The sequence below is a fragment of the Zerene cesonia genome, chromosome 22, assembly GCF_012273895.1.
Source record: "Zerene cesonia ecotype Mississippi chromosome 22, Zerene_cesonia_1.1, whole genome shotgun sequence".
NCBI lineage: Eukaryota > Metazoa > Arthropoda > Insecta > Lepidoptera > Pieridae > Zerene > Zerene cesonia.
The window spans coordinates 3,428,822-3,456,152 of NC_052123.1; the positions used below are offsets into that span (position 1 = coordinate 3,428,822).

At 33.2% G+C, this 27,331-nt stretch overlaps 1 protein-coding gene across 6 annotated transcripts in view; it reads right to left on the reverse strand.

The window, feature by feature from the left end:
• LOC119835981 (calpain-B) overlaps positions 1 to 27,331 on the reverse strand; it is a 43,013-nt gene that overhangs the window by 14,413 nt on the left and 1,269 nt on the right. For 3 of the 6 annotated variants that reach the window (XM_038361120.1, XM_038361115.1, XM_038361116.1), the window contains exons 2-8: positions 22,760 to 23,089; positions 7,017 to 7,193; positions 5,120 to 5,238; positions 3,218 to 3,286; positions 2,321 to 2,455; positions 1,585 to 1,753; positions 656 to 837 (exon numbers count right to left, since the gene is read on the reverse strand). In XM_038361120.1, coding sequence (XP_038217048.1) covers positions 656 to 837; positions 1,585 to 1,753; positions 2,321 to 2,455; positions 3,218 to 3,286; positions 5,120 to 5,238; positions 7,017 to 7,193; positions 22,760 to 23,047 — 1,139 coding nt within the window. In that variant the 5' untranslated portion in view covers positions 23,048 to 23,089. Of the gene's footprint in view, positions 1 to 655; positions 838 to 1,584; positions 1,754 to 2,320; positions 2,456 to 3,217; positions 3,287 to 5,119; positions 5,239 to 7,016; positions 7,194 to 15,592; positions 15,835 to 16,985; positions 17,004 to 17,290; positions 17,345 to 22,759; positions 23,090 to 27,331 lie in introns of those variants that run through there. The other 3 variants (XM_038361121.1, XM_038361118.1, XM_038361119.1) reach the window with 2 other exon arrangements.

The window sequence follows — 27,331 nt, forward strand, 5'->3', positions numbered from 1 at the left end:
TAGTGATCTATCGAATTCCGAATCCCGCTGAGTGATCAGTTTTACTATTCTTTAAAGATTTCTCAATAAACATATCCTTTCCTTCTAATATCATAAATGCGAAAGTTTGTGAGGTTGGATATAAGTGTATATTTGTTACTCTTTCACGCAAATACTACAGAACCGATTGCAATGAAATTTGATAGCTGGACAACTGAAATAACACATAGACTTTTTAACCCGATATTCCTACGGGATAGACTTACGCGGGTGACACCGCGGGGAGCAATTAGTGTTATATAAATCAAAAAGTTAGGTAAAAAAGAAAAAAGCAGTGATGGCTGAGTGATGAGAAATTCGGATTTAAAACGGGATTTTAGTCGGTGGTTTGAGACTTTATTTGTCTTTACTAGAAAAAATATAGTAATTAGATGTTTGAACACAAGTTTTTTATAAATAGATTTTAATCAAGTATAGTTGTTGTTATTGTTATTTACAATTATATTCAAAGAAAAACTTTCAACCAAGGGTTGTAAAATCAGCTTTAGCTTTAACATTAGGGCTGATTTTGGGCTGATTTGCATCACTTAGTTACTTAGTCAGCTAGGTAGTTAATTAGCTAGTCAGTCAGTCAGTCAGTCAGTCAGTCAGTGAGTGAGCGAGTGAGTGAACCGACTTGTCGCTCCAGGGGCCGTTCCACTCGGCCTCGTTGCCCCAGGGGTTGCGCAGGCGCAGCAGCGGGATCTTGCCGGCGCGGCCCGGCGTCTCGATGTCGACGTACTTCACGCGCGTCACGGAGTACGCGTGCCCGCGTATCAGCCCCACCGGCGTCTCCGCTTCCAGGATGTTCGGGTCCGGCTGGGAATCGTAGCTTGTACTATGTATTTATACCCTATGTGCCATATCTATACTAATATGAAAAAGCTGAAGCGTTTGCTTGTTTGTTTGAACACACTAATCTCAGGAACTAATGGTCCGATTTGAAAAATTCATTCAGTGTTAGATAGCCCATTTATTATAGTAGGTAGTAGGTAGGGTAAGGATAGGACAAGATATAAGGCTTCCGGCTCCCCCACTCACCAAACGAAACACAGCACCATACTACTATTTCACGCCAGTTTTCTATGGTGGTGTGGTACTTCCCCGGTGCGAGCTGGCCCAATTCGTGTCGAAGCGTGCTCGACTCTCACATACAATTGTGACAACTAGATTATATTCAAACTCGCGAGATTGTTATAAATTCAACAAATTGTGATACGTAATCTTCGCTTAAAAGCACTGGTGGCTCAGTGGTGAGAACCTCAGACTTCAAAATCGATTAGTCGGGGTTCGAGACCGGGGCGAGCGTGCAGGAAATAAATTGATTTTTCAATTTATTTGCGCATGTAAATAGCATAACCACTGCTTAAAACAGTGAAGGAAATCTTCGTAAAGAAACCGGCATGTCCGAGAATGAAAAGTTTGACGACATGTGACATCTGCCAACCCGCACTTGGCCAGCGTGCTGGATTATGGCCTAACCCTCATAGAAGGCCTGTGTCCCAGCAGTGGGAACATATATGGGCTGATGATTATGAATGTTCGCTGGCAATTAAAAAACCTCACCTCAATACTGCATCCCATTAACGAGTTCCTTTCATATGCCTTCAGCAGAATGGTATAGAAGTTGGGTGGTAATTCGCTCATCTCATACATTTCTGTGACGCCACCGGTGAAGTCTTCCATCGCTTCGCATGTCGATCCACCCTTAAGGGCTTCGTATGAACCGTGGAGTCTGGAAAATAGGGGCGATTTTAGATCTTAAGCACGAAGCAATAGGAACTATATGTCTAGATGATGTTAAGCGATTTTATACCTTATATGCGTAGTGGCAAGAATGATTGATTCAGAAAATGTTAACGGATTTAATGCCTCTTTGATGATACGAAAGTGCTTCGAATCGAATTAATAAATTTTCGAGTTTGAGTTTAGTTATAAAACTGAATTGCCTATGTATCTGGTATGATGAATGTTAAGTGATTTAGACTTAATATATATTGTCGTAAGAACGAATTCTTTATGGCGTCTTATGAACTGTGAAAATATTGGATATTTTGATCTTATTTTGATAGTGATAAGACCAAATTGTATAGGATATGACGCTAACATTTATTTGTAACATTATTTTTTTTTATTATGTAAGACCGGCAATCAGTCGCAAGACTATAAGCAGATGAGGTGATTAACATGTAAATTGTAACATTAAATAAATGTTTGAGCGTTCTTTTAATAGGGTATTATGATGATAGCGGTGATAAAGATGACAAATCTGGTGATGATGATGATGATGATGAACACTCACTTGGCGTACGCCTTCTCCAGCAGGGCGCTCCAGAACTCGTTCCTCTCGGAGGAGTGCAGGAACACCAGCTTGCCCCTGTAGGTCGGGAGGCGGTCGTCTATAACAACGTCCACCCAGCGGCCGTATTGCCAGAAACTGGAAAATAAAATTAGTTAAATAGTCTACTTATTCTTTTTTTTATCTTTAGTTATGACTAAATTGGGCAATTGAGATTGGTAGTTCGCCTGATCGAAGGCGATCCACCACTGCCCATGAACATTGGCAGAGGTTATGCCTCTGCGAATCCACTGCCCGCTGTCAAGGTATAGAGGATAAGGAATTTTAATTTAAAAATTGACGACTGGAAAGAAGGAAAGATAACACAACCCTGAAGGAATGATATGAATGAATGAATCTAGTATGCGTAAGAGAAATAGTTAACTGTTGGAGTCGACTACGCTTCGGCACGAATAGGGCCAATTCGCACCGGGGCAGTATCACACCCTCAGAGAAGATCAGCGTGAAACAGTAGCATACTACTGTGTTTCGTAGCGTGAGTGGAGGAGCTGGAGGGCCGTATACTTTTTCTCACCCTTCCCATTCCACTCCTTTATTCCTGTCGCCAGCCGGGTCTCGGTTCGGTCATAATCGTGTATTCATAGATACAAACTCTTCAAATTCCCAATTATTTATTCAATTATATTCTTATAGAAGCACTTTTGAATCGTCTTAACATTTACCACCGGTTCGGAAGGCAGTTTCTACAGAGAAGAGCCGGCAAGAAACTCTGTAGTTGCTGTTTTAAAATAATCTCAATATTATATTTTAATACATATGTAATATGTATACATAGTAATGGTTTCAAAGAACAGTCCTGTGCTCCTTCAGCCTTATAAGTATAGACATAGTTATACATACCGAAAGTGGAAGACTCCAGCGTAATCTTCATCAAAGCTCTGGTCATCCGGCACCACTTGGAAGAATAACCTGCAAATAAGAAAAAAAGATAAATAAATACGGACAAGTTATATTATTGTATTAACATTTTACAAATAAAAATAAAAAAACATTTATTGATAACAATTTTTTTTTATCTCAATGCTAGCCTGAAGGGCTACTACATCTTAGCACGGGCGCGTGGGTGAACTGATGGTTCCCCCTGGTAGCGACACGCTCAAGGGCGTCCCCCGTTGATAACAAAGCCACACAGAAACAGAAATCACTGAATATTTCAACTTTAAAGAAAAATAAAAAAGATGTTTTGATAATGGAATAGTCCTAATTTCCTACTATTCTATCCGCCTAATATTATAAATGCGAAAGTTTGTAAGGACGTGTGTGTGTGTTTGTTACTCTGTCACGCAAAAACTACTGAACCGATTGCAATGAAATTAGGTACATAGGCAGCTGGACAACTGGAATAACACATAGGCAACTTTTTATTACGTTATTCCTACGGGATACAGAATTACGCGGGTGAAAGCGCGGGGCGCAGCTAGTTTTGCATATTTTAGAAAATTTAATTTTTGTTTTTTTTTTTATTGCAAAGCACACCAACTCTGTATAAAGGACGTATATTTGCATATGATAATATAATGGCATATAAAAAATAATAAATATATAAGATTTACTAGCTACTTTATTATCTTAATATATAAAAATCCAGTGTCATAATGTATGTTCCCAATAAACGCTTCACCAACTCAACCGATTTCGATGAAATTTGGCATTTTATGTGTAATTTGTTCCAAATTGAGATATAGGGTAGTTTTTATTTCGATTAATTATCCCAAAAATTTATAATCTTAATATTCTTAACTATTACTCAGTCACAGCAACGCGTGGCCGGGTATGCTAGTAATTAATATAATTGAATGCATTTAAACATCACAATAGGATAATGTTTATCGCTATGTCGTTTTATACTGATTATGCTAAAACAATTAATTTATATAACATAAAATACTTATCACATTGGAAATAAATAAAACATCATATAGAATATGGTAATGCGTTTTTTAAATCAATGTGTAAATATTTTTTATAATAAATAAAGTTAAAAAAACACTAAAAATTATCTTACTTGCTATAATACCGACTATTTTATTTATTTATTTGTAATAATATATTTTTATATAAATAAATAATTAAATACCGACTATTTTAGTATAGTATGGAAATAATTTAATCCTGGCGATCCTTATTAAAGATAATAAGATAAAATCATGAAATTATTAATGAATGAATAAATGAAAATTATTTATTGCGTACAAAATACGGGCGGACAGAAACTTGAAAACAGTTAGCAAAAAGCGGCCATATCGCATACAGACTTACGCGGGTGAAACCGCGGGGCGCAGGTACTATCCTATATTTCTGTAGCAATAAATGCATTTAACCAATATAACAGCAACCATTTGTAATAAATACAATTTATAAAGCAATTTAATAATATCACAGTTCAGACATATATTCATATAAATTTTCAATTACAAAAACCTGAAGTAGTAAAAGGAAAATTTTAAAATTTTAGTTTCATAGCATTGAATTATAGCTTATAAATATTGGGATTGTACAAGACTACTGTAAAATAATACTACACTAATATTATAAAGAGGTAGAATTTGTATATTTGTTTGTTTGTAATGGATAAACTCAAAAACTACTGGACCGATTTAAAAAATTCTTTCAACTTTAGAAAGCTGCAACTTCACCGAGCGACATAGGCTGTACATGTAACAACGGGCGAACAGCTAGACGCTTATATGAGTAATTATTAGAATAAGTGTTTTTTTTTTAACGATGACGATATAAACTTACTTCCTGTACAAAGTAAGGTTGGCGACGGCCGCCAGCAGCCAGCAATCTCCGAGCTCCCCTTGCTGAACATCGAATCGACTGTACCCCTCGACGAAGAGTTGCGGCTCGTCGCATATTTCCTGTAATGTGTATATGTTAAATTATAAAAAAAGTAAATTACGTCATAATCTTTACTATTATGTGTTTTTTTTTGTCTTTCTTCTACGTCACAAGAGAGCGATTTTATGGTATGATTTCTGTCTGGAAGAACTAGGAGACAAGAGAGTGATATAGGCCACTTTCAGAACAACTACAGAGACTACAGAGAAAGAAGAAGAGTGAGAGAAGAGCAACGATAGAGTTTCTCGCCGGCTCCTCTCTATAGTAACTGCTGGTACCGCTGCTGGTACTGCTGGTATTGCTGAATGTAAATGTTAAAACTATGGAATGACGATTTAAAAATTGCTTCTATGAGAAGTCTAATTGAATAAATAAATGTTTGAGTTTAAGTGTCAGGTTTTACGGCAGTGAAACATCTCCTGGGAATTTCTTTAAACCTACTTTTTACACACACAGTTTGCGCGCGAGTTACGCCTCGGGTTCCAAATAGAATTAAAAAAAAAAAAATAGACAATTTGTGATCTATGAAAACATATCGAGTGCGGATTTGTAAATTGAATTCAAAATAAATTCCATAAAAAGTAGGGACACGTGTTTAACATAGTGAATTGATACATTTCATAGGAATTAGATAGATAGATAGATTGTATGTTCTTTGACAATGATCAAGTAACATCAACTTATTATTGTGATGCACTATGTACCGAGTTCTCATAATATAATACAAAAATACAGTCAAGTCTACTTCGGTTTATCTGTTTTTGTCGGAAGGAGTATCAGAACTAAAATTTGCTTTTATATCATTTCACAGTGGTAAGATTACCTTAATTCAAGTTTATAACCATAAATTGTCTGACTACTTCTTACTTTCTTAGTAGTCAGTACCAGTATACTGGGTGGAGACGAAAATACAACGATAAATAAAGCTACATACATAATAGAGTTTCCTAGTCTTCAAATCAGAAATCAATGAAACATATACAATAGTTTAGCCAATATTTTTTTTGTTTCAAGAAACATCCTGTAGATAGTAGTAAGGTACACTAACTTTTACGGACACTACGCTGTACAACATAACACTGCGCCGAATAACTCTAAAACAAAATCCATAACACTAAACAATTTGTATGGAAAATATCTTTTTTCGAATTGTTGATGATTTTTTTTTTATTCGGTTCACAAAATGGAATTGACACAAATAGAACTGAAAAAACGCATAGAAAAATTATTACATTGCAGTGTGAATTCCTAAAATTTTTTGACGTTATGTCGTCTCCACCCTGTATAAGCTTAGTAGTTTTATATATATGTATATATGTAATGTATTTTATGTAGTACTTAGACTATAAATGAAGGAAATTTTCACATTAACTATTGTAGCATTTTAATAAAATACATTACGTTACATAACAGGAAAACAATCGATTCGATTCCACGCTTAATTGCTACTAGCAAATGGCATTCATTTAGATTTTATGAAGAAAGAATTATATTTAAATAAAAAAAAACTACATCTTCAAATTTTCAGTAGTAGACTAAAATGGAAACGGAACTAACGAACGAAACGGACTCTAACTTCCAAATAAAATAAGAATCTAGAAATTAAAAACCTTTTAACGGGTTTTTAACGCGATTTATTCATTATATTATTAACCCGACGTTTCAAAAATAAGAAGTAAGTAAATAATTCAAAATAAGAATCATTAAAATCGGTTAACCCAGTCAAACGTTCTGATTTAATAAACACAGGGATATATATCACAGGATAAACAACACAGGGATAGGTTAATAAACTCACCCCAGGTCTTAACCAAGTGATGGGACGATCCAACCTCTCCTTGTAGTACAAACTGCGGTCGGTTGCTGGAAACTCGGGGTCTTCGAAGAGTCTACCTTCAGCTAAACACTGGGATCTTATCTCTTTGAAGTCCTGGTATGTGGCTGGACCGAATGATGAGGCACGCGACTCACCGAGCTGGGAAAGGAGAAACAGTTATCTGTTAACTCGAAGTATACTTTAATAGCTGTTTAATATGGTGTGTCTTATGTATACATAATAGGAATTGCGAACCCATTGATTTTCAGGCGAACAGTTTTTTTCAGAAATTTATCCTACTAATATTATAATCCTACTATACTAATACTAATATTATAAATGCGAAAGTTTGTAAGGATGTATGTGTGTTTGTTGCTCTTTCACGCAAAACTTCTGAACCGATTGCAATGAAATTTGGTACGTAGTTAGCTGGACAACTGAAGTAACATATGTGCAACTTTTTATCCCAATATTCTTACGGATACGGAATTACGCGGATTAAACCGTGGGGCGCAGCTAGTGCATTCCATAACATTTTTATCAGATAGCAACAGTGAGTAATGAAATTTTGAGATATCAAACCATTACGGTGAAGTTTCTGAAGGTTACGTTTTTAACGATACTTTTCCTCCTAACCCACATACTAAAACAATGACTTATTGTTAAAATCACAGACCCAATATAGCCGTTGTCCAGTCGGCATAAACATGTTACTTCCTTGATAGTATGGAGGATATTTCAATTTATTTTCAATGTTTTCTGTCACGCGATATAGCTTATGAATACCCGGAGATTTGGGCGCACCGTCCGTTAAAGTCACTTTGGGAGATCCTAAATTATCTTTGTCGTACAAGTATATCCCTCTATTTGTAATAATATCTCGTTCAACTTTCGTAACTTCCTTTTTAATAACCACTGGATCTATGGCGACATCGTTTCGTGTTTCTTTAGCAGCCCAAAACGGTTTATAAGAGCTGTTCTCTCGCACTTTAGACTTCTTGTATTCAAAGTCGGACACTTTAGCAGTTTTAAAGTCGCGCAGGAACTTGGAAAAGAACCCATTGTCTTTGATACTTGAATTGCTGCTCGTGATATCTCGTCTAGATTTACTAGTTTGTCGAGAAACCCTCCCAGATTTCGGGGATAATATAGACACTGATTTTCTCTTCCAATTTTCGACGGCATTGATTACATCAGACGTTGCATAGAACGTGGTTATCTGTCCGATTTCTTCGCGATTTAATTTCACACAAGTCTCGGAAACCTCCATGTTTTCGGGATTTGTTCAATGAACTGATTGTAGCGATACGTTAGAACATTGCTTCCCTTGAGCTACTAATAGTAATTAGTAACCGGACAATCCTATTCACATTATCTTAGTTAAACAAGACCCATAATTTAGTGTCCTCGTAACAAAACCAATTGTTAAAATAACTTGTTACATTTTCATTCGTTAGAAAAACTGACCACTCGCTGTTGGCACAAAGTATTGACTGACTCCACGTTGATAACGTGTTATTAAACATAATGTTTGTATATATACGTTGATAAAAAGTCGGAAGTCCATAGGGATATGACATAAAATATGCTGTACGCAAAGTAATTTAATTTTTTAACACATATTCATCGTAATTAAATACATACATTTCTACAAACCCTGACTGCCTGTTCTATTATTTGAAACACAAATCACACATAAAATAAGAATCTAGTATAGGCCATGGCACATGCTAAAAAGTCTATTACCAAGGATATATAAATTCAAATCGTTATTTTTAATTTAATTATGAACCTTTTAATCCTGAAATATTGTCGTACATAATTTTTATATCAAATACCTACTTCATGTAGGACGCAAACTATTCTGAAATGATTAAAATACCGATTTTTATAAATGGCAAGTATTGATTGATTGAGTATTGAAATAAAAATAGCTTCGCTTTTGTATAGGGCAACACACCGATTTAAAATAAACCCTCAGTTTACCGTGTTGGGGCGTCGTACAGTTTCATGTATATTCGATCGTGAAAATATTTTACATAGGAATGAAAAAATATTGTTTGAAAAAAAAACGTATATGGAATGATTGATGATACAAAATTTAAAGATCATAATGATGTTAAACTAAAATCGTAGCTGAAGTTATTTGGTTTAGGTACACACCATCAACAATTTACCAGGTGTTATTATTCCATAACTTCAAACAAAATCATATTATTTAATTTCAATATATAATATGATATTCCCTATACGATAAAATAATAGTAAAGTTTAAATGAAAACTGTCTTTTCCAGAAGTTACTAGAAAGCTATCTTTGGGTGCGCGGTACCGTAGGGGTTGTAAAATAATTACTGTTGGAGCCAATTAGCTAAAAGGTAACAACCATCATAAACCTACTTGTGAAGGTGGCGAAGGAACAGTTTGAATTAATGTATTGTGGCTAGAGAGGTATGTAGTTCTTTGAATATATATTATTTAGTATAAATCTACTATTAAATATTTATTTTAGTTTGGATCTATAGGGTACTTTGCGAAACAAATGTTAAATGGTTGTTTACGGAATGATCTAAATTTAAGGTGACCGAATAAATATTCTCATATTATTTCAAAATTAATATTATTAAATTGCTTATTGACAACCCTATCCGATATATATGGCTTATTAGATCATCTGCGCTATCGTTTTAAAACCTTGTCGATATTATATCGATAAAAATGCAATGATAAGGGTTTTGGGGGAATTGTCAAGGTCTCGTTTATGACGAATTCTTTTCCTTGATGTCATAAAACAAATGTGTCGTCATCGATAAATATAAAGTTTTCTCTATGTTATACTAGCTTTCCGCAGGGGCTTCATGGTTATTTTTTCTCCGGTTTTAATCTCGCATTTCATATATAAGTTTTTAAATTTTTTGGAACGAACTTCCTTATCGCGCTTTGTGAAAGGGGGCTAGATGGAAAAAGTTATTACGAAAAGTTGTCACGACACTTTTTGCTATAGTAAGCTATTGTAAGCTGTGCGGCGTCGCATGTTTCTCTGTCTGTCTCTCTCTCTCTCTTATAGAAAGCAAGCCAGATATTTTATTACAATTCCTTCACTAAATAATCGAAAGGAACTAACTTCGTTCCATCGGGGTGTCTCTTGACACCTCTCAAGTTTTTTTTACGGTTGTTTAAAGATTTCGTACGAATCATTTGAACTGTCGCACAGACATAACCAGTGTTGCTAGTTGTTTGTTATGATATAAACAGTCTTGATACTTGCAGAATAAGGTTATATCACATTGATGGCAGACGTATTGCGTTTTATCGTCGCTGTTGAGTTTCAGTATATTTTGCCATGGGAGACATAATGAATGATTATTTATTAATTATTCATTTGGTTAGTAACAAATAGTTATGAATTTTGACTTGATATTTAAGAACACAAATAAATTTGTTAGCCTTCACGGTTCACATGCTAACAGTATGAAATATATTAACATATATATCGCCCCGCGGTTTCACATTCGGTATCCCATGGGAATATCGGGATAAAAAGTTGCCTAAATGTTACTCCAGTTGTAAGGCTGTCTACGAACCAAATTTCATTGCAATCGGTTCAGTAGTTTTTGCGTGAAAGAACACACATCCTTACAAACTTTCGCATTTATAGGATAGGAGTAGGATAGTAGGATAGGATATATGGGACAATCCTTCTTTGCACAATTACACCAGTGTCACGTTAGGATGATAATACGCAAGCTAATTCGCGCAGCTTTACCCGGTAGTCAAAAAATTTCACGGTACCAACAAGCTTTCTTCCCTTGTTCTATCCCCTGGGGGTTTATTAAATCTTTGCCTATAATGGTATATGCCTACATATAGGCTAGCTGCATGTCAAATTTCAGCCAGATCGGACTGTAGTTTGGACTATGCGTTGATAGATAACTCAGTCACCTTTGCGTTATATACATAAGATTTTGTACGTGTCTTTAAAATATCAATGACATACTAATGTATGAGACAAATGCCAAATTTTGTAATAAATGACGGTAGTCATAATTAATTAATCATGAGTACTGTTACACATGGCTTAATGTTTAATCAACACTAATGAACTAGTTAATATTTGCTATAAATTATAACAGACGTTACAATACCGCAGGGAAATTAATTCATAATAAAATATGCTAGAATAGGTACGGTTTGTTATTTGTATGATTCAATAATTAATTAAACTGAAAAACACGCTTTAATGATAGAATCAAGTAAACTGTTTCACTTGCTCATACAGAGTGTACGTTAGGAAATTATTTTATCCTGATGAGCCTAATCAGGATATCAGGATAAACTCTATTGTATCGTCACAGAACCGTGATATGTCTACAAAATTAATAAATATACGCTATAGACGGTATGTACCACGAGCGAAGCCAGGATGAGGAGTCGTTTTCAATAATTTTCAATTATTTAGCTGTAAAATCGATAAACGACTGTGAAGGTCGTATAATAACCGTCTAGAGTCTAGACACAACACCCCCCAATTTAATAGATCACGTCTAGACAAGGGGAATGTAAATACTATTATATTTCGAGTTAGTAAAATAAAAAACATACATGCAAAATCGTTCGAGTGTTAAAGTCGAGTCTAGGCTTTAAAAGTAACATTTTACTTTATAAATTTTATTTTTAAAGCCTATACCAGACTTTAAGACATGAGAAATTGTATGTATGTATGTTTTTTGACGTTGATGTTTCTGACGTTTTTTGCAGTTTGCATTGGCATCAAGGTAATAATATATAATTATAAATAATTTATAAATAATAATAATATAATCTTTTACTATAAGTAAAGTGAGGACAATATATTTACCTTATCTAATGCAATATGCAAAATGTCTAAAAAAGGAAAATATTTCTAACTAATATTTAAGAACCTTCCTTAATGTGGGCACAAGGAAAAAAAAACTTTAAATTATCGGCGAATTGGTCGAGCCGTTCTCGAGATCTTCGCTTCGCTAACACATTTGGCGATTCATTTGTATTTATATGAATTTATTCTTCTACTCTATACGAATTAAAACTAGTATATAATATTAATTGGCAAATATATGACGGCCATTTCAATTCACAACACACACCCTTTTTTTAGTGGGGAAATCTTACATAGATACCCACGGGTTGAGGTGCCTACCGACCAAAACCCTACTGTGTTCCGCTGAGCCACTTTAGTGAAGTAGCCACGGGAGCTTTGTCCGCGACAATTCACAAAACCCTTCACCTATACATTACCACTTTTGTATGTTTAAATTCCAATCTCGTTCTGGTTGTCAATATATCTAATATACCCTTTTTCTCCGAATAATCGAGTCGCATTCGTCGCGACCTACCCAAACCTGTTCCTGCTTACGATATCACGGCTTATATATTCTGTTATGTTTTTCGAATTGCGATCACATTGTCTGCCTGCTAATATTTATGTACATATGATAACGTTTATGTTTTCCGTATAGATCTCTCGAAATCTGGCAAAATGTCAACAGTACATTTAAATTTACCTGTAAGTAATTTACAGAGAATAACATAATTTCGTCTCTATGTTTCTATGTGTATCACTCGAGTGACGTGATTTGTACATATAAACTTCGACAGTATCAATTTCATATCGACCCTATTTTTACAAAGAGGATAAGATTTTTTTTATATTTAAAAATTGCGAACGGATATTTGAGAAAATTACTAAACTGTCATTGAAAACTTTAACAGACCTGACACTAGTAACCATTGCGAAGATAGTACTATAGGTTGATTTTTGAGAAACCGGAGCGGGTATAGACATAAATTTATCCTTCAACTATTTCTAATTAAACTCCGCACAAATAATACTAAGTCAAACATCAAATCCTGTGATTTAAAGATACACCCAAACAAAAAGATGTAGGTGTGTGCAAAATAGATAATCACCAACGTGATCCAAGTCAGGCAGACGTCAGTTATTCAATTCATCTGCCAGTTACTGGATCTCGCGGGAGCTGAGATAAATGTAATGCTTAGCATAAGAGAATGCAACAATTTAATATTTTCTAATTTAAGAAGTATTTATGGCTGCATAGTTGAGAATTCTAGTATGAATTCTGTCTTTATTAATTCTTCGTAGTATTTACTCATTCGCTCATTTTTTTTTGACGTAATTATCTATCAATCCACATTTATTTGGCTTAGAAAGTAAAAATATATCGTTGTAATTCCCGCAGTTTCCGTTTACCGATTTCCAGAACTACATCTGTACTACAAATGTCATTCGAATCGGTCGTGTATATATGTTATCCAATACAAACAAACGTCTGTGGTCTCAGCGTTAAGGAGAGACAGACAAACAAATAGATAGCTACTATTGCATTTATCATAAAAATATAAATTTATTGAAAGAAAGAAAGAAAGAAATGTTTATTATTGATTTTAGTTTCACATTTTTATCTTGCTTCTATTACTCTTTAACATGTTTTTATTAATAACAACATTCATATTATTTATTTATTTATATATTATACACGAATACTCTACCAAGTGCAGACAATCGAGTCTCGCATCTATTTTAATCAAAACTATTTGTTCAATTGTACAATCTATAATAATCGGTGTTATAATCCCACATCTTCAATTATTTTCTAGATGGATGAAGCAGTCAATATAGCAGTAGGAACCCGTAGTAATTACTATAGACTATGACACATGACGATGTCGACCGACGGGTCGACCTTGGCGTGAGGAAACCGCGGGCTCATACGACTGTGCGTGTACGATTATATTGTTTATCTTATGCGTTTATCTGGTAACGTTAATTCAGCAGCATTTAGAAATGATCTCGCGTTGTATGATATACATAGAACATTATACGTGGCTATGACGAAAGTCGTCCATATATATGTAGTAAAAACGTTTGTCGGCTCTGGATAGATCAGAACAGAAATTTTATATGCTTATAAAGCCAGGTTCAATTTGGTGCAAATATCTCTTATAATATTTGGTATATATCCAGAGAAATACGATAGTACCGTCAACCTTCTACGACGAATCATAAGTCATTGAACATGAATGCAAAGAAGAAAATGTCATAAATAATACCGGATACTTCCTATATGAACAGTAGTATACACAACAATCGAGTAGGAGATACTGTCACATAATACAAACAACCCATGACTGATTGCGTCAACATTTCGCATTTCACTGGTGTCATAATGCATACTTAATATTTCTATTGTCAGTACCAAGAACTGAGTCAACTCCGATGTTATGTGGTATCAGATTTAGGGTATTATCGCAAGAAGGTTGAATTACTCTTTAGAATGTTCGTTGCTTTTTATTTAAAACTATTCGTTGTACTTCCTCACTTTTATACAATATGGTGTATCAGTGAATATTCGGCTCTTCGCTTTAGCCGGAGGCCTGTTTCCTATTCCTCACCCTTCCCAGTCCATTGCTTTTTTCCAGTCGTCAATCCTATCCCTATCCCTTTCCCCTTAAAAGCATGCAGCGCATTCGCAGAGGCACTACAAAAACCAGTCTTCCGTACCCGATTGAGCTGATTCAAGGATGTTTATGACATTTGACATTTTTCCATTTGACGAATTTCTGGTTCGCAATTTCTCCTATTGCTAATAAGTGACCCCCAATTTTCCCTGTTGTTAAGGTAGACGAATCTTAATATTAAGGTAGTAGTACGGTATCGTGATCGTTTAGTACAATAGTGTGGAGAATCCTGGGGAAACGGTCGACGTGCATCAGCTTTGTTTTGCGTTTGAAACCATTTTACCATTTCGGGCTCTGATGCGGCAAATAATGTTATGGCATCCGCGTAGCGAAGGTTTGATATTTTCTTGGCATCGCAGACCACTATCGATTTAAAATACTTCGATAAAAAAAAACACATGTGAACGAACTAGGTGGGTGTATAAAAATAGATAATCTTATTTACTCATTGAATAAAGCCTTCTAAGCGAAGTTGAGATCATTCGTCATAATTTTTTTATTGCGAGTTTAAGCGGAAGCTCAGGTATTTTATTACATGATTGGTAAGTATTTATTATTGTGTAGGTATCTTGAGAAATTTAAATTATTTGTTTTTTTTTATTAAGAAGTGCATTTTTGGGATTGTCCATGTGGGCTCACAAAGTAGACTAAATGATCTTTCTGTACTAAGGTACTTGATAGAAAAAACAAAAGATTTTTCACTTATGAAGTTTACCCTCATGGAAATCTCGATGATTCTTAATTACTGTTAAATTATGCATAATAAATATGATTTTTATAAAATAATAAATAAAGTGAAATTAATATTGTTCCACAAAAACCATGGCAATATTAATCAAGGACATTAGTTTATTGTTCTTATAATAAATTAAAATCAAAAGCAATAGTAGGTATATAAATGCAAATATAAATTTAGTTGTTTGAAACATTACACCTTTTTAGTTTTTTTCTAAAGAATTTATATATTAAATCTTAAAAGACATGTATATATGTTGCGGGCATACAATCTAAGGATTCCAAAAGAAATCAAAAACCAACATACCACTTTGTAATTCTTAATGCTCGGCAAAACCCTTTTCTGTTCAGCTTCCTTTTTTTGGAACACTTCATTGATGATATTTCCCAAAGCCTGAGCACCATATTGAAACAATGCTTGCCCACCCTGATTCAAAATCTGTCTTCCCGCGCCTTGCAAAAGCGCGCCAAAATCGGCGCCGCCATTTTGCGCCATACTTTCTTTTACACTACACTATGACTCATTTCACTATGACATTTTGGGGTTAACTGTTGAGAAAATATTTTAATTTTTACTTTTTTAGGTCTTGAAACTGTCACCGTGTTGTGGGTAGAATTCGTTTTTTAATTTAAAAATATAATTTTACATATTCTTTTTTTGTAAGTGTATTGAAAAGATGTTAACTTAATTGCTCCGAAATTCTTGGCAGTTATCCACAAAGTGTTATAAGACACTTCTTAAAACTACAAAATAATATATTTTCCTATACACCAACATTGGTATAATACCTATGTAACACTGAATACAATTTCTGCTATGATTATGAGACCACATAGTCCTATTATAGTATGACATCACTGTGGAAACATGTTAATTAGCTATTGCCTATGATTTTCATATAAATTTTTATCTGTGTAATTATAGATGAGGATGTGTGCCTGCACACAACTGAACATTTGAATAGAGAATATATACTTGTATATGCATCAACAAATAATATTATTGAGGTTATTTTTGCCAATGGTGATTTTTAACTATATATATGCGGTATATATAAAAATACAGACTATGCACATGATTCAAGGAGAGGTATTTGTGAGCTTCGTATACATAATAGTAATGACAACATTCTTTAGACAGAAATATATAATATAGTAATAAGGTAAAATTTTTAAGGAAAAGAGCTTCTTCAGGTTTACTAATGACTCTATGCTAGTCCTGTTACATTTATTGAAGATAAGATGAGAATGATAATGATTTGACTGATACCTCATATTTAAAATATGTCAATTCTTTAGAAAAACTTACCACCTAACTAAGCCATGTGTCAAATAATTTTCATTGAATCATATAAACAAATAATATGTGAATCTATATTTATTTACATTGTTACACACATTATTTACAATGTTTAATATCTGCAAATTTATAAAGAAAATATTACTAGTATTTGATACCCAGGAATCTTATTGGATTATTTAATAATTATGTTAAATAAACTGTATAAATATATAATAACTATATAAATAAGTACTTAATATCATAGCTGATAATAATTGATAACTTCTGTTTTATTATCACTGGGTATGTTTTAAATACTTATAACACTATGAAATTTCAGTTCAAAGTGCCACATATCTAATTTCACTCGCACTTATTTGTATGGGCGGTGGTCTAATAGGCGAGGTGAATTGCTTACCAAAATTTGGGTCAATGATAAAACGAACCAAGTAACTGCGGAAAAGCTGTTGAGACACTCGAATTATTTTCAAACACCATTAATTAATTATCGCCACAAATCTAACTACGGTGAGGTCATCTGAGACCGAAAAATATGTAAATCTTTAGGTTCTATGATTATATGAAACGATTGTACAACTGCGTATCATTAAAAATACGTCACACATAACACAACGATGGGGTTAATTATTCATCCGTACGAATTCTTCCCACAATAACACAGAAATTTATTTAAAAATAAATTAGTTCAACACACAACCGTACCGTGAAATCTTGTACGAAAATTGACAGCTTATAATCCAACTGCTTTGTGAATTACATTTCCAACAAATAAAGTCTATAGTGCGCAGGACAAGTTAAATTGGTAGCATTATACCGCAAGATTCTTGCCAGCATCCAGAATGACGTAAGACTTTATACAAAGTTCATGCGGACGACGTCATTCATGGCATCATACTTAGTTTTTTGAATAAGTAATAAATAGTATGAGTTACGTGCTTCTTTTTGTGACAGATTCAAAATAAAATATTTTCACGCTGAATACTATTGGATAATATTGTAGAGTAAGACGTTTGTTATTTAATTCTTGCAACACTGTCCTTGACCTTGACAACAGACAAGTTCAAAATAGTTGTACTGAGTACTGACCCGGCTCGGCGGTAACTAAACTACCTGCATACTACAGAGATTTAAAAAATATTGAAACGAAACCTATAATATACATTTTCCAGCTACTCCCTGCATTAAACTAAATAATCAATTGGTATAAATATAAAGTAGGCCTTAGCCATTCATTAAAAAATTTTAAAATAGTTTATTTATGCTTGAACTAAAAATTATATATATAAACAAAGAGTAATGCTATGACAATAGCACTAGGTATATATTAAATTATAATTATTATTGTGTGTGTCGTATATCTTTAAGGATATTTGCATAATTCAGTTTACATGTTATGTATGATTCAAGACTGCACTGGATGACTGACTTCATAAGTTAATTCATTTTCAAACAGATTATACGATAAAATGTGAACAACGCACGAAATAACGTCAATATACCATTTTTGGGTATATGGGTTGCGAACAGGGGTGACACGTAACAGCGATAACAGAGGGACATTGATCATATGTTTTTTTTTTCCTTTTACAAGAACGGTAGGTACGATGTTTCGATCAGTTGAAACATTTTATAGGTTGTAGGTATTCGTTGTTGTTCTTTAATCATTGTTATATCTATAGTATATACTACACTTGAATTAAAAAACACTGGATTATAGTTGTGTGGCGGAACATGGAAAAAGAAATTTCCTAAATATATATTATACAAAATATTTGAAGTAGTGAAGTTCCGTGTCCCCTAGTGGGGTATGGGGCAGATGATGTACATCTGTTTCATCGATCGATTTTCTTTAGGGACAAGTAGGTGATCAGCCTTCTATGGCCTACCAGACCGAGACATTTTTTTTGTGCATCCCCACCGGGAATTGAACCCAGGACCCCTCGGTTCTACGCTCACGCGTTAACCACTGTACCAAGGAGGCGGTCAACTAAAAAAATATTTGTAAATAAACGTTTAATATATTCAAATGAAACGTTTATTTCAACTGTTCACAATATTTTCAAAATGTGTTAATAATGCAAATTAAGTTAACCAAATAAGGCAGTTGGCGCCCAAGCGTTTTATAAAATCATTGAATCATTGTTAAGTGTAGGTATGGTAAACAAGTTGTACTTTGCGAATGACCTTTGTTATAATTTAAGTGCTTCTCGGTTTAATTCATAGAATATAATAAAATTTCGATGAAATGTGTAATTGTAATTGTGTGTAGAAGCAACATTATTATTAAACTTTTTACTATGGGTTCAATATTGAACTCAGCTGAGCCTTACATTATAGTATTATTTTATCTGTGGCCTTACTAAATTATGAATTTGAAACCTTTCGTTTATGAGATTGAGATCTTGATTTCTTATTTTGCATTAAATTCGAACTTTATATCCACACCGCGTCTTGGTAACCTAATGTCTAGTATAGAATTATATATTATCTGTGATATTCTCCAACTTCCTACTAATATTATAAATGAGAAAGTTTGTGAGGTTGTGTGTATGTTTGTAACTCTTTCACGCAAGAACTACTGAAGCGATTGCAATGAAATATGGTACGTAGATAGCTGGACAACTGGAATAACATATAGGCAACTTTTTATCCCGATATTCTTACGGGATACGGATCTCCGCGGATGAAACCGCAGGCCCAGCTAGTACTTACTAATGTGTGGCTTTTGAGTAATCTGTGCTCCCTATTGGCTAAAATGTAAAATCTTTTAACCTTATCCAGATATAAATAACTCAGACATGCTCAGTAATTATTTTTACGAATAAAATTCATACATTCAGCACTTTTATTTAAGTATTATGCGTTCTTTGGTTCAAGCATCAATTTTAATGACATTTAACAGTGTTGGCCTCAAGGAAATTTTATTTTTTCTTAATTTAAAATGTCCATTTTGGTCAAAATTATTTACTTGATATTATTGACCTACTTACAACGAGTTTTATCAGCCATTTAATAATTGCATGAAAGACATTGCATCGCAAGAAAATAGCTATGACGATGAATCAAAACTAAGTTGAGTTTATATTAATATATTATTAAAACAGTATATAAAAACTGTTATTGACAACCCACATTGTTGTAAACTACGAAACGCTTTATTTTCGCCATATTTTCGTTAACTATGATCCAATTAAGAATAGGAACGTAAATGACCTTTGCGTGACAATTGTGTGTAGAATATAATTTGAAAAGTACAATTTATTTAGAAAAACTTTTCCGTTTCCGGTACCCCTCAAAAGCGGGCTATGCATTTGTTGAGGGTCTGTGAATGTGGATCGGCGGTGCATCAACTCAGTTTCCTACTCTAGTACAAAAAATAAAATCAAACACAAGAAAATACAAAAATAAATCACTAATTATTTATTTCACTTTGCCTCACTCTTATATTTATCTTATTAAAATACAATTGTCATTGTTTAACTTCGATTATTTATTTGTTTAAACTAACATCTATGATGTAAATAATGTTAATATTTAAATGTAATTTAAATATTAATACAAAATCGATAATGGGTCATTTGCAACACTATTAGGCACCATTTCTCATTCAATATTTTATTGTAATGAGTTACAACTCGATTATAATTTTTTCGTTTCATATTATTATATGAGCTTTAAATATATACAGCGTAGAGTTTAATACTTATTGAATTATTGACAGTCAGTCAGTGAAATTTGCATAGGTAATTAAACAACTAACAAAGATATAGCAACAAAACCATTGCATTTATAATACTCATAAGTTTCTTCACAGCCAGTTAAAAGATTCCCAACTATGTTATGAAAAATATATTTCTGATCAGTTAAATATAAACTCGAGCATTGTTATGTAAATAATGGTCTATAAAGCATACAAAGAAGAGAGCCAAAACTAACACAATAATCTAGTTGTGAACATAAGGCGTATGTTAAAAATACATTATTTTAAGCTAACTCAATAATCATAGATTATTCATAGTAACGATCTATGCAGATTTCAGAATTTTGAAACTTTTCATTTGTGTGGTCTCCTTATCTTATCATCATCATTCATCATCATTCAAATAATCTAAACTTTGATATGAATGTTCACGGTAATATCAAAAGACCTTATGGCAAGAGTTAAGTACAATCACAACTCCTATATTGAAGAGTCGAAAATCGTTTGCATTTTCATCGACTATACAATTCTTCGCAAATGACGAATCGGTCATGCTCGAAGTTATGAACAAATCACTAAGCCCAGTGCGTATAGAAAACCTACATGCGTTGTTCACATTTTAATTAAACAATGCATGTCTCAAGGGGACAATTTATATGCGAATTGCCACAGACTATCAACTATGCTACATAGTACCACCCTTGGTAATGCCAGTCAACCACGCGGGCCGCTGGTAATAGCTACTTTTCTATTCTGACAAAATACAGATGTCCCTATATATTACGCCTACAATATCCCTAATAAAACACTTCTTGTAATTCTAGAAAATTCCATTTTAATTGCTAATTACAGCGTTTCCAGTTTATTCAGGGCTCGTTTACGATCGCGCACTCCAATGTATACAAGTGGTGACGTCATCTAGATAGAAATAGAAATATTTATATATTCCACGCCAGATGGTTAACTGTTCGTAGATCATTTGATCTAACGGGTTAATATGTCGAGTGTATATAATAATAAATAATTATTAAGCGTTTGTTTGGATACATCATATCAGAAACGCTGATAAAAATTCTATACTGTCTTTCGTGGTTTAATCGTGTGGTGTTCGAACACTAGGATGAAAAGAATTATAACCAAGAATCCGGAGAAATCCTAAATTATGGAAAAAACTTGGAAATATAAGCACGTATGCCGTAGCTTCGGCTTTTGTATTGCAATTATTGCATGTGTTCTATAATTACCAAAATACAACTTCCAAACATTTTATACTAGCTGTGCCCCGCGGTTTCACCCGCGTAAGTCCGTATCCCGTAGGAATATCGGGATAAAAAGTTACCTATATGTCATTCCAGTTGTTCAGCTGTCTACGTACCAAATTTCATTGCAATTGGTTCAATAGTTTTTGTGTGAAAGAGTAACAAACACACACACATCCTTACAAACTTTCGCATTTATAATATTAGTAGGATTACTGGAAGGCAAACGAGCAGACGCTTTGCCTGGTGATAAACAAATGCATCGCCCATAGACGCCTCAAACGGCCTATTACTATCCATCACCGAAATATTAATGCACGATATCATTGTGTTTACGGCGCCCTTTAATCATTGATAAATAAAACATTACATCCGTTCGCGGTAAATTAATATTTATATTCGACATCTTAGAGTACCTACCTGATTTAATTCCGTAATGCGTAAGGTTTAAATTAAGTTTAAGTTTAAATTAAGCTTTTTGTCTGAGCTATTAGTGTCATTTTATGCACTTCATGGTCTTATGATGACTACTACTACTACTTATTCATTAAAATATTATTTTTTAGAAACATTTTTAAATCTCGCTCTTTGGGAGCAAATGTGTGTTCTTTCACAATGAGTTTACATTAATTTACATAATGCGGTTCTAGTGTTTTTGAAATTCGAATAGGTACATATTAAAATATTTTTTGTTTTTATTTTGCGTGGATACGGGCACACAAAGGTCTTACGCAATTTATGAAATAAGATAACTGCAACTTTCCTTTGCTTCTTTCTACACGTATAAATACATACCTACTTCAATTACAATAAACAGGAAAAGTAATTGTGCGGAAGCAATGAGGTTCAACTTATCCTTTTACGATCGTCATCAGTGATTCATTAATATGACTGGGTTAATTTGAGATCGGAATTAGTCATTTAGTGCACTTCTCGTTGATAATGTGAATGTTGGAATTATAATTTGCGTCGATCTTAATAACATATACCTAAGAATTATATTAACATGTCTATAATTAGTCATGAATATATATATAAAACAATGACAAGTAAAATATATATCCTTAATATCTATAAACTTACAAGTAATATGAGACATAAAATTAAGCGCCGGTAATAAATAACGATGAAACAACCTTCGAAGATAAAAGCCAATGTACACAAAAAGGTCATTATACTGAACGGTAATTTAAATTCTAAATTTAAACTTACCGCCAAATTCACGTTGACAGCTGCACATGCCTCCTCGACCACTTCTTCCACGGCGCCACTTTCGTATTCTTCCGCCGGTAAAGCGGGGTATAAACGCACCCCAGAGAACGAACTATCATCGTCGGATGGAAGTGTTGGGTATAAACCATTCCCAACTAACGGTTCACTGCTATGCTCCCCGTCGCGTTCTCTATTCAAAAATCCTCTAACCGCTTTCGCCGCACTGTTGCCGCGGTGCCAACCCCAGCCGTTGGCGCGAAAATTCTTCGGGTAATAATTGAACGACATGATCTAAAGATACGTCTACACGGTACTGAATGTAAACAGTTTCTGAAACAAGGAGATTGGGGTGTGAGTCAGTGTTTTCTTATGTGACGTCTGAGGTGAATGTCTGAGACGTTTTTCTCTGTATGTTTTTGTTATGATGCATTTTACATAGTACTATCTATCTACACTAATTTTATAATGAAGATACTCTCTATTTTTGTATTTTGCATGTTTGTAACGTTTTTACGCAAAACTGTTGGATCGATTTAAAAAATTGCTACATCCTTAGCAAGCTACATATTCGCTAAGGACGAAGCCGGGGCGAACAGCTAGTACATAATAATATAGTAAAATAATATAGTGAAATAAACTAACCATTTCTATACATGAAGTATATTTTTAAGTGTAATTGCTATGTAATAAGGATGTTTTATCAAAGATATCTAAAATTAGGTTAGTAATTTTTTTTCTGAGTGTGAGTCAATCACGTAAAAGCCATTAGGCGAATCAAAATCTGAAAATTTTATTGTGATAGGCCAATATTGGATTCAACTTATACATTACATTTTAGTTGATAATACATGCATGCATACATGATTGTAACCTCATTCTGTTATGGTATTGGTATCGGTAGAATAAATTCAGGAATATATATATTATATAAATAATCCTAAATTTATTAATAGATTAACAGATTTCATTGATTGAGAGATCTTTAATTTTTTAGTCAATGTGTCAGTGAGCGAATGCTTGTATTTAATACATACATACCTAGTGCCAAATATTTAAAATAAAATTACAAGACACGTTCTTTATATGATAATATAGTTATGTACTTAAAACAATAAAGCAACAAAATAAACGTGATTTTATTATTCTTACTTTTTAAAACTGTCTTGTTTAAATATTAAAGACAATAGTATTATGTTATCAAATTCGGCCAGTTCTTTCAGATAATATTTAAAGTAGGTATTGAGTTAGTGGTAGCCGACTATTTTGAGAATATCCATTTTTATTCCGTTGATTTGAACATCAAGAGAGAACTAACGCACCCAGCGCTAGTTCAAGTTTATTTCAGGAACACGTCTTCTGCACGTGATATTACTTTCATGTATGTATATCAAACTTTGTTTTACTTATGATTTCCCAAATTATAAACTCATAAAATTGCCAGTAGTTTTGTAACCAATATTAAAATTTCATACAAATCCGATCACTATCTTTTGCGTGAAAGAATAACAGATATACATTCCTATATTGGCGCTTTATTAATAGGATTTAGCATTCTGTGCCTAAATTATTCTTCATCGAAATAAAAGTCAAGTCTTTTCCCAAACTCGTCATGTATTCATGACTCATTTATACACCAGAAAAATTATGTTATTATTTTTGCCAAGAACAACAGCTTTAAATTCAAAGAACGTTCGGTTGAATAGACTATAGAGAAAAGCTTAATTACCCAGAAGTATGTGTTGGCTAGTATTGTGGTGTAGGTATATTAATTTGGCAGAGTTAAATCCTTGCAAACTATAAAGTATGGTTTGGCTTTCTGTAGTATATCTTACGAAACGTTATGAAACTTTATATTATTGAAACTATGCCAAAATCGTCCCATGTGAATAAATCAATACAATGTAACCTAAGAGTTTTTAGTAAATAAAACTGTCTCCACTTTGACAGAATCGTAAATCTTTAAAATAATTGTCTCTATGTACTTAAGTGATGTTTTGAATTGCATTGTTTATTAGGTATCCGCAACGTTCGCAGGTTTGATATTTTATTCTGAGAACGAATCTATTTTAACAGTGTTACCCGTACCTAGCTTTAAATTTTGTATGTTTTATGTTATCAACAAAAACACTTCTGAACGCCACACCCTGTTCTTAATAAAGGACAAAGAGGTGCGATCAAAGGCAATGAAGCTTAATTTAATTGCGAACGCGCCTTTTGGGGTGACGTCACAAATTACTGAGGTCAACGAAAACATGAAACGCACGATATACAAATTTATTTAACTCTAGAAACAATTTTATAGCAATTTCTCGTGCGTGCTATGCAGTCTACAGGTTTTAATAAATATTTTTTAACAAAACGCTGAAAGACTTTCCAATTTTTATAATTAGACCAAATTTAAATGGGACTACACGTGAGGGATCAGCTTTTAAATAAAAGAAAGGATCAAAAAATCGGTTCATCCAGTTGAAGGTTCTGATGTAAAGAAGCCGAACCTCCTTTTTGAAGACGTTTGTAAAACTAACTAAGACGTTAATTTTTTTCTTCCATAGTAAAAAACTATATAGGTTTTTGAACTACTTATGTGTAATGTTTATCTATTCTGGTATATTGATTTAACGATATCAAGTGTAGATATTTCATAATTTATTAACTTTAACTACGAATTAAAAACTTAAGTGATTTGCAAAGCATAAAGGTTTGTAGATGCCTTATTTTGTAAATTCAATAATTTCAAAGCCATTGTATTTGTGGTCTTACATGCGACTTTCCATTGAATGACTGACCGGAAGGAGCAAACGATCTAAATGGGGACGTCTAAAATAGTTGCATCAAACCTATGAGTGAGTTTTAGGTGGCAAAAAATCACAAATTCTTTTTATCTCTAAAGCTATTATAATAGGGCGAAATACAGCCCTTGATTATGATATTTTTATCTTTGCTAGTATTAAAAAAAATGAAGCAGAACTTACAGTAGGTAAACATTTTCATAATCACTATCATAGTAGTAGTACCTAGATTATCTAAGGGAAGAAAAGTTTGAAATATTTAGGTACAGTATTTTCTTGGGTTTGATTTTACGCGAGTATTATACATTTGGAAATTAAAAACATTTTAACGGATTTTAAACGCAAGTTATTCATTATATTATTAACCCGACGTTTCGAGCACTTTAATAATATTATAATGAATAAATCGGGTTTAAAATCCGTTAAATTTTTTTTAATTTTTAAATATTTAGGTATTACAAATTACACAGACTATTCTAAATATAGAAGTCTTACGTTCGAAGAGGAAATGCCTGTTTGATTTATATATACATTTTATAATGATTCCAATTTTGATACCTCTTTGTCGCCATAATTTTCGTAAACACATTTTTGTTTACAGTACAATTTATATAGTTACTGTTATATGTTATATGTTACTGTTATATGTCGTAAAGAAATAATCTACGATGACGTCGACGGATATTAAATTGATTCAAACCTACACGACATATTTTAATTTAAAAAAAACACGCATTCATTGTAAGAATACAATTTTTTTTTCACAATGGCGGAGATATAATTATACCAATTTTGATTCAGCATTATCCTTAGTAATATTAAAAATGCGAAGGTGTGTTTGTTTAGCTAGTTTAATTCGATGTAACGGAGCGATTTTTCGTTATGATTTTTATGTCTGGAAATAGGCTAGACTTAGGCTTCATTTTACCGCGTTTACATTTCATTTCCATGGGAATGAGGTGTTTCAACGAGATCTTTCATCCTTTGACCACGCAGGCAAAGCCGCAGGAGGAAAACTAGTTATGCATTAAAAAAAATACAGATAACGATAACAAAAACAAATGAAATGGACAATTTTTTTTTAACATATATAACAAATTGTCATTTTTATTTGGTTAGAAAGTTAATTAACACCCATCTTCCGACTTTTACCAAACAAAGCTTTAAATGAACAACTGCAGGGAAACGAGTCCATCCGTTTGCGAGATCGTTCTGTATACAGACCGACATGGACGTCAAACTGATAATGCACCTCTTAACGTAGATCAAGGAAAACTTAAACATTAAATCCTAGAATCAGCGCTATTTAGTTGCCAAATCTAATGGCTACGCGGGAAAATGTATTATTTTATCATATCAGAATTTTGGACTTGTACAAAATAAAAGCTTGTAGTACGTAAAAAGTGCATTAATTCTACTGAAAAAAGTATTTTTAAACACATTTGAATACAAATTTTCTTTCAGTACTGCAGTGGTATGAAGTTTCCCCAATAAAAACTACATAACATATCTACATTTACTATTAAAGTACTAATTAAACGTGAAAAATAATATACATTAATTATTATTTTATTCGAAAAGAGCTTTGTTTTGATCACGTGGGCAGAGTTCTCTTATCCCAAGGCCACTATTTATAAAACAGTTGTGGAAATTAGTCAAATATAGTAAAAGTAAATATTTATGGCTGAATAGGAAAAATTAATACAATAGTCCGGTCAATTTAGACCAAAAAATGAGGGTGAAGTTACATAAAGTCCCAACAAGCTGAATTTCTGTGAAGTTG